The 13,144-nt window shown below is 40.8% G+C and overlaps 1 protein-coding gene across 1 annotated transcript in view; it reads left to right on the top strand.

Moving 5' to 3' along the window:
* Positions 1-13,144, top strand: part of col4a6 (collagen, type IV, alpha 6) — a 154,780-nt gene that overhangs the window by 128,524 nt on the left and 13,112 nt on the right. Inside the window, 8 exon segments of the mRNA XM_078276515.1 lie at positions 2,151-2,222; positions 3,275-3,382; positions 3,977-4,195; positions 4,540-4,698; positions 8,433-8,603; positions 9,651-9,794; positions 10,737-10,856; positions 12,814-12,995. Coding sequence (XP_078132641.1) covers positions 2,151-2,222; positions 3,275-3,382; positions 3,977-4,195; positions 4,540-4,698; positions 8,433-8,603; positions 9,651-9,794; positions 10,737-10,856; positions 12,814-12,995 — 1,175 coding nt within the window.

Below are 13,144 nucleotides of genomic sequence, written 5' to 3'. Positions count from 1 at the left end.
CGTGGCTGCCAGCTGCCGGCATAACTAGAGTAGCTGTATTTACAGTTTGAATTTCATCACGCCACTTATATAACACCTACCCCAAGGTCTTATAAAGCTAACTATGGTGTCCAATTTCAATTTAATGCATTTTTGTGAACATTAGGGGTTTCGTTAGCTGCGGCTGTCCCTTCAATCCTATGTGTACAGATCGCGGCTAGTTAGCTTCATTTTCAGGCGTAATTAGAGTATATTTACAGTTTGAATTTCGTCACGCGACTTATATAACATCTACCCCAAGGTCTTATAATGCTAACAATGGTGTCCAATTTTGATTTAATGAATTTTTGTGAATTAAATTAAAAGTTTAAGTACTGTTTAAAACATGATGATTTGAGCTAAAGAAATATCGTATATGTTATTCTCATTATTACTAAACGTGTGCTAGGCATTTAGTGTTGTTTTGCTAGCTTAGAATAATGGAGCGCTGGCTTACTTTAGATGTTTCTTAAACACATCTCTGTGATGGGTAAGCTTCATCCTATGAATGTTTAAATTTATTAAAAGTTAAAATTGTTTTTGCATTCAATCACCCCTTTAAAGATGCTGCTCCGGCCATGATTTGGAAACCAAGACATTTGTTAAACATTAAAGTGCCTGGCATAATAAAAATCCAGTGACCAGTTGTTTGCAGTGTGAACACGTGGTGTGAACGTTACTCAAAGAAAAGTCTCTGATGACGGAGAAAGAAAGATTGCCGTTCTGTTTTTGTAGGCTCTAATCAGTGGTGCAACGTAACTAAGAACATTTACTCAAGTACTGTACCTAAGTACAAATGTTGAGGTAATTGTACTTTACTTTTCATGCCACTTCTACTCCGCTACATTTCAGGGAGAAATATTTTACTTTTTACTCCACCACATTCATCTGACAGTTTTAATTATTAGTTCCTTTTTAGATTAAGATTTTTGCACACGGCCTGCAAGTCCAGCTGAAATGATTAGACCATTAAACACACAAGTGTTTGGATCCTTTACACTTTCTAAATTGTGAGGATTTTTCGGCATTGAGTACTTTTAATACTTTAAGTACATTTTCCTGATGATACTTACATACTTTTACTTAAGTAACATTTTCAATGCAGTACTTTTACTGAAGTAAAGGATATGAATATTTCTTCCACCTCTGGCTCTAATGGCTCCGCTTACCTGTAACCCACACTGTTGGGCAAGCAATTGTGGGAAACGTAGTCTTTTGCATTCTGAAAACAATTGTCAATCATTTGTTTATGACGGAGCCGATGGAAGCCTCTCGCCCCCTGCGTCTCAGGGATTCCACTCTGGCAGAGTCGGTCGATGATTGACAAGTCGAGTTTCAGGTTCCGCAGAGAGAGGCCACTTTTTTTAACAAGCGTTATATGCCGCAGTTACTTTCCTCTTCCTCCAATCCAAGCAGCTGAAACTTGGCGCATGTTTTCCAGCCCTGCCTCTGCTAAGTGCTTTTAACCAGTGAGTGGGGGAGGGGGTGAATAGTCCTGATCCACAACACGAAATTTAATTTATAACTTTTCTAATTTTTTGTACTGACCCTATTGTGATGGTTTTTGCTACTAACGACATTCAACCTGCAACACATAACAATAATAACAATAATTTCCATGATTCAACTCAGATTAACCTAAATGAAAGTCTTATATATATTTGGCATGAATGGAGGCGACAGACAATCAACGTTGCGAAAGACATTCACAAGAATTTACTGGCTGTTTAAAACTTTCAAATTTCAATTTAATGAATTTTTGTGAATTAAATTAAAAGTTTAAGTACTGTTTAAAACATGATGATTTGAGCTAAAGAAATATCGTATATGTTATTCTCATTATTACTAAACGTGTGCTAGGCATTTAGTGTTGTTTTGCTAGCTTAGAATAATGGAGCGCTGGCTTACTTTAGATGTTTCTTAAACACATCTCTGTGATGGGTAAGCTTCGTCCTAACTGGACCTCATCTTTTAGGTCAGATAAATGGAACCACGAAAATCTTTATAAATGTTATTTGGGCCACGTCTGGTAGGATTTAGTAAGAGAAGAGTGTAGCTATCTTTTATATGGAAGGAATAAATAGCCAATGTTTCTATTGTGTGATTGCTAACCTTTGTGTGACTGCTACCAGGCCAAGCTCTACCTTGCACCATACCTGGGGAGGAAGGAAACCCCGGTGTCCCCGGTATACCTGGACGACCAGGTAGGATTCAATTAATTTTTTTATGTTCTTTATTGTAAGGGGTTGTGTTTAGTTGGCAAAGGGAAGGATGTAATATGTTAAAAAGTTTAAATAAATGACAAGACAACGCTTAAGAATGGATTCATTTCGGTGTATGTCACTGGAAACATATTGTAACTGTACAATAACATGCAAAGCTTTGATTTATTACTTTCTAATGATACCATTTTATTTTCTATAGATGTCTGTTCAGGCTATCACTCCTCATGCAAAAGCAAACACAGAATCATATAACTAGGAGTGTCACAATTTAGATTTTAAGTCGAAAATCAAATAATAATATAATCCACTTTTGAAATCAAAAGCAGGATCTGTGATTCCCCCAGTAGTTTTCTCTCTTTGCCAACTTGCGCACATTGGAAGAAAACAACAACAGACACAGCGTAGCTTATCGGCAGGTAGCATGCAGCTAAAGAAAACAGGGTAACGTTAGCTTAGCGGTAGCCAGCAGCTGCTCTTTTCCAGACACCATGGCCATTGCCAGAGTCAGAGATAACGGAGAGACAACAGAACATTTTGCCTTCCTCGTGAGAGAAACAAACAATGAAGGTAGAGCATGTGGGCTCCGACAGGACTTCATGGTGCCTTCATGTGCACCTCATTAAACTAACGGTGCATTCAACTGCACCTGTTAAACTCTGAGAAACTCCAACTGTTGTTGTAAAGTACCCTTCTGCCATCTAGTGGCTCTTTTTGTCTTCACTGTTAAAAGAAAAATGTTTAAATTGAAAATCAAATTGAACCGTGACGTTATAGTCGAGAGTCAAATTAAATCGTTGGATTTGGAGAGTTGTGACACCCGAACATAAAACACTTTCTGAGCACCAGAGGACTTTTACAGAAACAAATATTAAAGCTTTTATTAAACTAGATTCACTTGTAGGTTCAATTAGAATTGGGCAAATGCTATATTAATTTACAAAACATAAAAAAAACAATATTCATCAAAAAAATGCCTTTATAACAAAATAAATTGTACACATAATTGAGGCGATACCTGTCTGCACCTAAAGGTCCTAAAGGTCAACCCGGTAATCCAGGAGGCCCTGGACGTCCCGGGTTTGACGGTGCCAAAGGAGAGAGAGGAGACTCCGGTTTTGGAGGCCAACCTGGACCACAAGGTAAACCTGCGTGGTCGGTCACTGCTCTATTTGTTCTCCAGAGTAGAATCAGGGCCATCATGAATGTGATGAAGAGTCAAGTGTCTGTAGATTGAACCTGTGAACTGAAAGCAGGTGATTTTATGTTTTCATACCGACTTGGGGTTTTGTTTCAAACTGGAAATGTAAATCTTCTCTGTACTGTTCAAGTGATTCTGACTTCATTCCAAGCCAGCCTTCCTTAATCACCTAAATGAGCTAAAAAATGTTTTAACAATGTATCCAAACTTAAAAAAAACTGTTATACTAACTAAATATAGAATGGCTTAGGGCTGGACCAGTGATTTCTTGTTTGTGGACTGCTTTATGTGTTTTGTTTTGGTTTATCTGTCCAGATAAAGATTAAGAAAATTAATAAGATTATTTTCTATTTGTCTAAAAGAGTACATCTGTTGTTGGTGCTCATTTGTTGCCTATATGTTGCTCAGGATTTCGTTTGTTTTTGTCTTTTTTATTGCTTATAAGTTTAACTTGTATTTTTGTATTTTTACGTTCACTAAATTGACTAAATAAAAAATAAACATCTACTGTTCCCTCCTCTCCGCCTCCATGCAGGATTCCCGGGACCCAGAGGTGATCCTGGAGTTCCAGGTGCTCCCGGACGGAGTTTAGACGGAGAAAAGGGGAAGGATGGCGCCCCTGGGCGTCCTGGAGCCAAGGGCCAGCCTGGAGAGGTACTGGGAGCCAGACCCGGTGCCCCAGGACGGGACGGGGCACCAGGTATTCCTGGAGACAAGGGCCAGCGCGGGACGCCAGGACAACCTGGATTACCTGGTGAGTCTGAGTCCGTTGCCGAATTTCTGGCGGCAACGGAGCAATCGCAGAAGTTGAAGGTCATGGCTATAGACGCACAAGACGATTGTTATTGTTTTAAAGAAATGGCAATAAACCAGAGCACGTTTTTCTCCCATCCCGGAATGCTGTGGGGACTAGCCAGACCCTCCTCCGCAGCGCTGTGGAGGAAGGTCTGGCGAAGCGAGACTAGGTGTGCCTAATAAATGAGCGTAAGTAGCTTCATTAGGAGCCGTGTTGATGCTTGTTGTGGTGGTTCTGGTAGCAGCAGGACAGAGTAGAAACAGCAGCAGTAACATCTGTCATTTTCTTTCTTCCTCTGTCAGGTGGTGAAGGACGTTTTGGTGTTCCTGGGCTGAAGGGGGAGCGTGGAGTTGACGGTGCTCCTGGTGTTACCGGCCTTCCCGGACTTCCAGGCAATCCGGATTTTGGCATTCCAGGTCGGCGTGGATCTCCTGGCAGCAGCGGACTAAGCGGATCACCAGGTGAGGGAAACGATCCAACCCTTTCTGCGTTTCACCTTTTATTACCCGACTTCTGTTTCATTTTGTAGGGAATTTTGACATTTTTAGACGGTGCACGTCTGAATTGAGTTGTTTGTATTTGCTTGATTTTAAAGTAAAAGACAAAAAAATATATGATTTGGTTTGATCTTTGCTGTTGTCTTTCACTCCTCATCCATCCACCTTTACCGGTGTTGGTTCATTCCTCCCCAGTTTTCACTGTATTTCTTTCACAATCCTTCGTTTTCAAAATCAGACACCACGGTTGCCTGTTTTGTTCCTGTTGTTTATTCAAACTCTGCATCACCCAAAAGTCTTTTTTTCTTCTCCTGTTGTGTTCTTCTCTTTGTCCTGTGTTTCTTCCTCCTTTTGTACTCCCTCTTTCCTACACACCACCACCACCACCATTATCTCCATCCTCCCAACCAATCCATCCTTTTCTTGATGTTGGGTCATTCGCTATAGGCTGCCAAGGTGAGACACTCTCTCCCATCCATCCATCCATCTATCCATCCATCCTTTGCCTCCATCTCTCCATCCTCCTGCTATTCATGCATTAGACCAAACGCTTTAACCGCAATGTTCCTCAAAGTGTCTGCCCGCTCTCCATTTCCCATCTGTACGGCAAAAAATGTCCATCTTCTCAAAACAAATGAAGGAAATGTACCAAAGTAAAAAAAAAAAAAAAAAAATGTTTTTTGTTTGTTCTCGAACCAAGTGAATGATCAAATTATTATCTGGAAGCCAGCAGAGTTACGTTCCTTTAGGGACCATGCACTTCAGTGACACCCTCATGCACAACTCACTTATTTGATCATATCACACAATCATACACAATCATAAACACGTCAATAATGCTCTAATTTACATTTCTACATATTTAAAGGACTGTTGGTCTAGTTATTCACCTCTTTCAGTAATTTAAGCATTATCTGGCGATGCCGACAGGGGTCACCATTGTTACACGTCTTCAACGGCAAGGAGGCTGTTAGGATGTGACGTTGAAAATGACATTTTAGTGCGCTGAAAAGATACTACTGTTTATTTACACAAAAGTATGTTAAAGGATAGTATACATGATAAAGCTTTAGTACGTAACCTTTTGATATTAATGAACGTCCGTTGCATTCAAGCCGTTGCCAAATGAGTTGCTACAAAGCTCAGCTATCAGCTATCAGCTCCACACAACTCTCTCTGTATTTCTCAGTATGACTATGTTCAGAAGATTGCGTCGTAGTGAAGATAAATATCTCTTCTGAAGAGTCCGTCATGTTTTTTTAATCCTCCGTGTCCTCCGTGGCTACTAGCAACTGTGTGGAGGAGGGGGTGGGGGGGTGGTGTGTGATCACGGAAGGCTTGTATCATGTGGACGCGCCGACAGTGTTGTTGTCATTACTTAGAATTCCTCATGGGGGCGACAGAAACTACGCACTATAGCTTTAAGTATGTAGTGCAGAGGTAGCGAATTCGGACTCAACCATAGATTCAAATTTCCATCTTTTTGAAGACTTCTCCTTCCTGCTGGCATCAGAATTGAGATTGAAAATTTGTTGTTGACTTGCTTCTTGGTGGATAGTTCATGCACTTGTGGAAAACGGAGATTCGTTCTGACCAACAGCAGTGTTTTAATTGCAGCAAACCGCTGAAGTCACATTAACAGGGTTCCCACGGGTCTTGAAAAAAACCTGGAGATTTAGAGATTAGTTTTTCAGTCGTGGAAACACCTGGAAATTGATTTAAATGACCAGATATCCTAGCCTGGCTTCGCCCTCCTACGCTCAATTTTCATTTTCCTTCAGTACGTCGTCTGGGTTTGCGGTATATTTGTGGGTTTTCTCCAGCCAAATCTTTACTGGTCCAATCAGCGAACAGAGTGGCTGAGAACGATGACGTTGAGGTTGTAGTTTGAGTTGTAGTTCGTTATGGTGGCAGAGAAACATGCGAGCGAAGCCATTCGGTCTGTTGTGGCAACGCTGCCGGATATCCAGAAGTTAAAGCCCAAGCAAGAACAATCTTTGCTGAGTTGTGTTGGTGGCCATGATGTTGTGGCCCTCCTCCCCACGGGGTTCGGGAACAGTTTGATTTTCCAGCTCACTCCGTTAGTGGTGAAGGAGTTGGCTAAGGCTAACGATAGCGATGCTAAGCCGACGTCACGACCAAACGTTAGCGATTGGTTATGGCAGATCCAGAGTGGCTCTGGGCAGATCCAATAGTTTTAAACTTCAACAGAGTAACCGCCTTCAAGGAAGTTAACACTTGTCAATGGAGAGTGGCCAGACTCTCTGTACAAATGAAATGTACCAGAGTCTGGTATGGACCAGGCTACAGATATCCTGGAAATAAACTAATTTATGTTGTCCTGGAAAGTTTGTATTGTATTTTAGCCCCTTACTTGCGTACGTAAACCCTGTTGTGTAGTCTTTTTAAAACTTGACTGTTGGTAGGATAAGCTGTTATTCCCAAAAGCATCTGGATAAGTTGAAGGTTTTAAGTACTTGTGGATTGTCTCTCCTCCAATTGCAATGCATGTTCGCTCAAAACCAGTTTATAAAAATATATATTTACATGCTTAAATGACACTTGATGGAAATGAATGCATCACACCCGACTGAAGGACAGTTGATTAAACAAAAACACAATTTTACAACTCAATTAATGGTCCTAACAATGGCTTAAGATGGACGTTTTAGCTGTGAGAGAGTCAAAAACAGAAAGAAATCTGAAGAAATGTGTCTGCTGATGTTTGGTTTTCATTTTTGCAGCCAGTACTAACCCTAGTATGTAGTTCAAGTACACCTTGAAGTGTAATCTGTACTAGATGTGTTCTCATCGCATTAATTGCAGTAGGCTTGAGTGAAAGGTTTTGGCGCAAATGCTGTTTAACAATGTCGCTGCACTCTTAAAAAAAGGACTTTCAATTCTCAACTCATCTCTGTCTTGTTAGACAAATGTGGCAGCATCAATGTCGCTGCATGGATGTGTTGAAAATGTGTCTCTCTTTTTAAGAATGGAAACAGTAGTCGTAGTAGAAGTAGTCTGCTATCCTGTAGGACAAACTTTAGGCGGTTGAAGCTCGCTAATTCAGTCTGGAATTGCACTTGAGTTTCTAATACAGTATATTTGAATGAAAATATTTCAGTGTAATTACAGATTTGATCAAGCAAATGTTTAAACATTTTAAACCCCTGCATATGTATCCGAAATTAGCCACTACAAGCCGTGTATCTGTTCAATAAAATCCCCAATCAAAGTGCAATTGCAGTCTAACCAAGGCAATTAAAGAATGTAATGGGCCATGTGCGCTTGCATTGTTGTCTTTTTTTTGGCAAAGTGTGTGTCGTGCGTGTGTGTGTGCGTGTGTGCGTGCGTGTGTGCGTGTCAGTGTGTGTATTCAGAAAAATATATAACTAGATTATTATGTTTATTAACAAACTTAGCTATTGTGTTGAAAGGTAAGTCAATTTATTATAAAAAGAAAGGTAAGTTTATATTTGTTGCTCAGTGTATTTGTTGGCTTTTAGAGTTTTTTCCAACACTTACGTTATACGTTTTGTGTCTAAATTAGTGAAATTTAGATTCATATTAATATATTTATACATTTTTTTTAGATTTCCATTTGTAATGTAGATTCTGACCAGTGTCTGATAAAATCTCTCTCTGTCCTTCTTTTGCCCATCTCGCCATCTGTCCCGCCTCCATCCTCCGTCCACCCCCAGGTTACCCCGGTCGGAAGGGAGATAGAGGAGACCCAGGGTTCCCAGGACCGGCCGGAATGAAGGGAACCCCAGGACTGCCCGGCACCAACGGATCACCAGGGCCCAGGGGACCCCCGGGACCGCCAGGACCGGGAACTAGAGAGGGAATCCCAGGAATACCAGGAAGGAAGGGTGAGCCGGAGCTCCCGTTGATGCTCTTACTTCTTACATCTCTTCAACTTCAACTTTCACTTTATTACCCCGGAGGAAATGTGATCTGCAGCAGGCATCAAATCACAACATGTTCAACAAACGTAACCCATTATCATCAAACAACAAATACAGAACAAATCCACAACACAAATGAAAACAACAGCCAACAGCTACCGGAGAATAAAAACATTAGAAACAGCACAATTAATAAATATGTGTTAAGTTAAGTCAAGTGCTGTACAGACAATGAGGGAACGTAACTCAGTATATTTACTCAAATATTGTACTTAAGTACAAATGTTGAGGTACTTGTACTTTACTTGAGTCTTTTCTTTTCATGCCACTTTCTACTTCTACTCCGCTACATTTCAGAGATAAAGATTGAACTTTTTACTCCACAACATTCATCTGACAACTTTAGTTACTAGTTACTTTACACATTAAGAGTTTGTACACAAAACTATAAAATATGTTTCATTAAACTAGGCAACAGTATAACGGCCTACAAGTCCAGCTGTAATGATGAGACCATTAAACACACAGCTGTTTGGATCCTTTCCACTTTCTAAAATGGGAGGATTTTTCTGAATCAAATACTTTTACTTTTAATCCTTCAAGTACATTTTCCTGATGATACTTACATAATTTTACTTACAGTAAGTAATATTTTCAATGCAGGACTTTTACTTGTAACAGAGTATTTTTACAGTGCGGTATAAGTACTTTTACGTAAGTAAAGGATCTGAGTATTTCTTCCACCACTGTGTACCGAGACAAGTAAGAATGAATGGAATAAATAAATCCATAATCCTTCCAGGCTAATCCAAGCTATTTAGCAAGGATACACAGAAAAGCAAGTAAGTTAAAGGAGTAAATGAAGCTTCTGAATGGCCTCAGGGATAAGAGAAGCCCTGGCACGCCTTGTTCTTGTTTTGGGCATTCTGAAACGGCAACCAGAGGGCAAGAGACTCCTTAAAAAGGACAAATCTCCTTACAGCGACAAGAACATTTTGTGTCTTTCCACAGGTGAGAGAGGTTTGCCCGGACTGGTGGGTTTCCCTGGAGTACCAGGTCGTCCTGGAAGCCCAGGGTTTCCTGGAGGCAAAGGACTGGCTGGAGGGCTCGGAAGAGACGGCCGCCCTGGCGGTCCCGGATTCCCCGGACTGAAAGGTAGAGTATCCAGAATAGGGGTGTGCCACATCGCATTGTTCACGATAATACCGGGATCATTTTATTAATATGATAGAACAATAGCATTGTGATAATGGCAATATTTCGACGTCAAACCCATGGACGTCGGAACAATTGTATGTGGATGGGACAAGACCCACACACTTTTTAAGACCAATGATAATCGGACCCACTCACTTTTACCATCTCTAATTCAGCGCATCTGTCAGAGCACCGTCAGACAAATCCACTCCACTTGAGGAATGGCCAAATACATTAAACTTAGGGGTGTGCATCTCTCCCTTATAGGGCGATCCGATACGTATCTAGGTACATGGGCTACGATACGGTTCAGGGACGATACATATGAAACGATTCAGTGCCATTGGATTTGATGTTGAAACGATTTGGTGCCATTTGATACGATTCAATCTGATAGATACAGTTCATATTTGTTTAGTTTACACACATTAATTTCCCATTATAAATTAAAATAAGCCAATTCCATAAAATAACATTTATTTTTTTGCCAGCTTTCCTTCCTGTTTTAGGAAGCAGCGACTGTATTGCGTTTTGCCTGTAAAACTGTGTCTGTGTTCGTCATAGTTTGCTCTTCTTAGGTAAAATATGCGGCTCTGGTAGATGTTTGCGATTGGTCATGCTGTGCAAACACCGCCTCTTTTATGCAAACGTGCGCGTCTCTAGATTGGGAAACCCTGGGTTGATTGAACTAGTTGTTAACCACCGTGGTGACACAGCTTATGCAGGACCGCGGTTGTTAGGTTAGGTGAAGCCAGGTAACTGAAATCAATCCAGGGCATGTTGATCTTGATTCGTAGTACAGGCCTCAGGATGATGACACCTGGGCAGCTATCACAGGATGGCAGTGTCAGAACAGACGAGTCGCGCTGACTTTTACTGTATGTGTTTTTCCTCCTCCAGGTGACAGAGGATACCCTGGTCTCCCTGGCTTGCCCAGTCCTGTTTTTCCATTCAATGTTGAAAAAGGAGAACCAGGAATCCCCGGAGCAAATGGTCTTCCTGGCTTCCCCGGACCCAGAGGTAACACTACTTCTATTGTGTTCAAGGCAGCCCAACAAAAAACTAAAATTACTCATAATCACAGGACAATCTAAGGTATATAAATAAATGTACTCTCTATGTCATTCTTATATAATTCTCTTTTTTGTTGAAACATTCACAGATAAACCTGTTTGCATAATATTAATCACATTTCTTAGCTTTCTGCTAATTTAAATCACCAAGAAGTTGTTTTATTCTGCCAAATGTTGCATCTTTGTATAATAAGACTGCACAAGATCCAAGAGTTTTATTATAGATCGGCAGTTTTACTATGAACCCGCCAGAGGGAAACCCTTAGGGACTTCTAGGACTTCAGAGAACATATCAGCATTTTCATATTAAACATTCTTAATTAATGATAATGCTCTATTTAAATTCTAATTCAGATTTTCTATCAAATTTGCTTCCAAAATGACAACGTTAGTGTCCTAAAAACTTAAAAATAGAGTTATCCAATCAGATTTAGTTGTTGTTGTCTCTAGGCAGAAAACGTATTACAGCTCAGTCACTCGTTGGTTGGGACTTCCTAACTGGTGAATCCATAGACAGTATATAAGAATGGACCAACAGATCCCGTGTCTCTGGACAGAGACCAGTGAAGGATATTAGAAGCTCTTTCCCGGTGAGCGCTGAGCGTTACTGAGCAGCCTCCAACTGAGAGAGACGACGTAGATGTGACGTGAGCAACCTGTCTGAAAGTTGGAAGTCTTCTGGTAGCTGTGCCAAGAGAAATCTCAATCATTCCCAATCTAGCAGAGACAGAGAGCGTAGGTCTATGTAAGGGGATAACATGGACACAGGCTAATTATTGATCACTAAAATGCTAGTTAACATTAGTAATTAAACTTAAACAGCTAATGTGAGTCAAACTGCCTGAGAGCTTCTCCTGTACTATACGGTAATTCCTCGGCTATGAGACAGTAAGTCTCGTGGTTATGACACAATCGTTAGCCTATTTTTACAAAAACATCTGCTACAGAGCCATAACGTGAGATACAAGGTAATGGAGCCTTTTATACATTGTTGTGTTTCTTTAGAAATAAACAATGGACAAATAGAGTCTCTAAACGCTTCAGATGTAAAGTTATTCACTGTCAAAGTGACGTCAAAATGAATGGCAGTCAATGGAATGCTAACGGGTGTGTGTGTGTGTGTGTGTGTGTGTGTGTGTGTGTGTGTGTGTGTGTGTGTGTGTGTGTGTGTGTGTGTGTGTGTGTCAGAACTTGTTGTGCCGCGTGAATTATTAGTATGAAATACTATGCAAAATGAACTTGCATAAAAAAATAAAAGCACTCACCATTCAGTTTATTTGTCATGCATGTCCCTGGATTATTATAACTTTATATAACCATTTTAATGGTTTTAACAACTTAACACACATTAGGGAAGTTTATTTTATGACAATGAATCATATTCCATGAAGTTATTATGTTATTCACATGACAAATCTCACTCTCAACAACTAACTATACCTGTCAGATAAATGAAGTACCATGAAACAGTACCTGAGGGCAGTCCTGAGTAGGGCTGCACAATTAATCACAATTTCATATGGACTAGTCAATATCCAAATCGCACGGGGGCGTAATATTTGATAAAGGCAAAATATATGTCAAACCATTCAGTGCAGAGTCCATGCAGAGACGCCCAGGCCTAGAAATTGTATCATACAGACTAAAGAAAAAAAAATATTTTGGTACAGGTCCTCGCAAAAAATCACCAAAATGATCATTCCCTCCAATATCGTGCATCATATCGCAATTGCAATATCAGTCAAAATAATCGCAAATAGATATTTTACTCACATCGTTCAGCCCTAGTCCTGAGTAAGTGTAATTAGATGCTTAGTTTGTTCAAATCTGTCATTTTCTGATCAGCTGATTAGGATTTGTCCTCCGTGTTGCACCTGTAACCCCGACTCTGCGTCTGGTTTCAGGTGACAAGGGTCTGCCAGGTCAGCCTGGTCGTCCGGGTCTGCCTGGACTTCCTGGTTACGCTGAGCAAAGCAAAGGACAGCCGGGAGATCCTGGGTTCCCCGGGCGACCAGGAGCGCCAGGCTTCCCCGGAACAAAGGGAGAAGCTGGAATCATGGGATTCCCCGGCATGTCTGGACCAAGGGTAAGAAAACACACAGACAGACAGACACACAGACACACACGCACGCGCACACACACACACACACACACACACACACACACACACACACACACACACACACACACTTACATACGCAAACATGCAACAAGATCAGCTAGGGAGACTCAAGT

This window comes from Sander vitreus, chromosome 19 (genome assembly GCF_031162955.1).
Source record: "Sander vitreus isolate 19-12246 chromosome 19, sanVit1, whole genome shotgun sequence".
Lineage (NCBI taxonomy): Eukaryota > Metazoa > Chordata > Actinopteri > Perciformes > Percidae > Sander > Sander vitreus.
The sequence above is the reverse complement of the archived record's forward strand: the minus strand, read 5'-3'. Positions and strand labels throughout refer to the sequence as shown.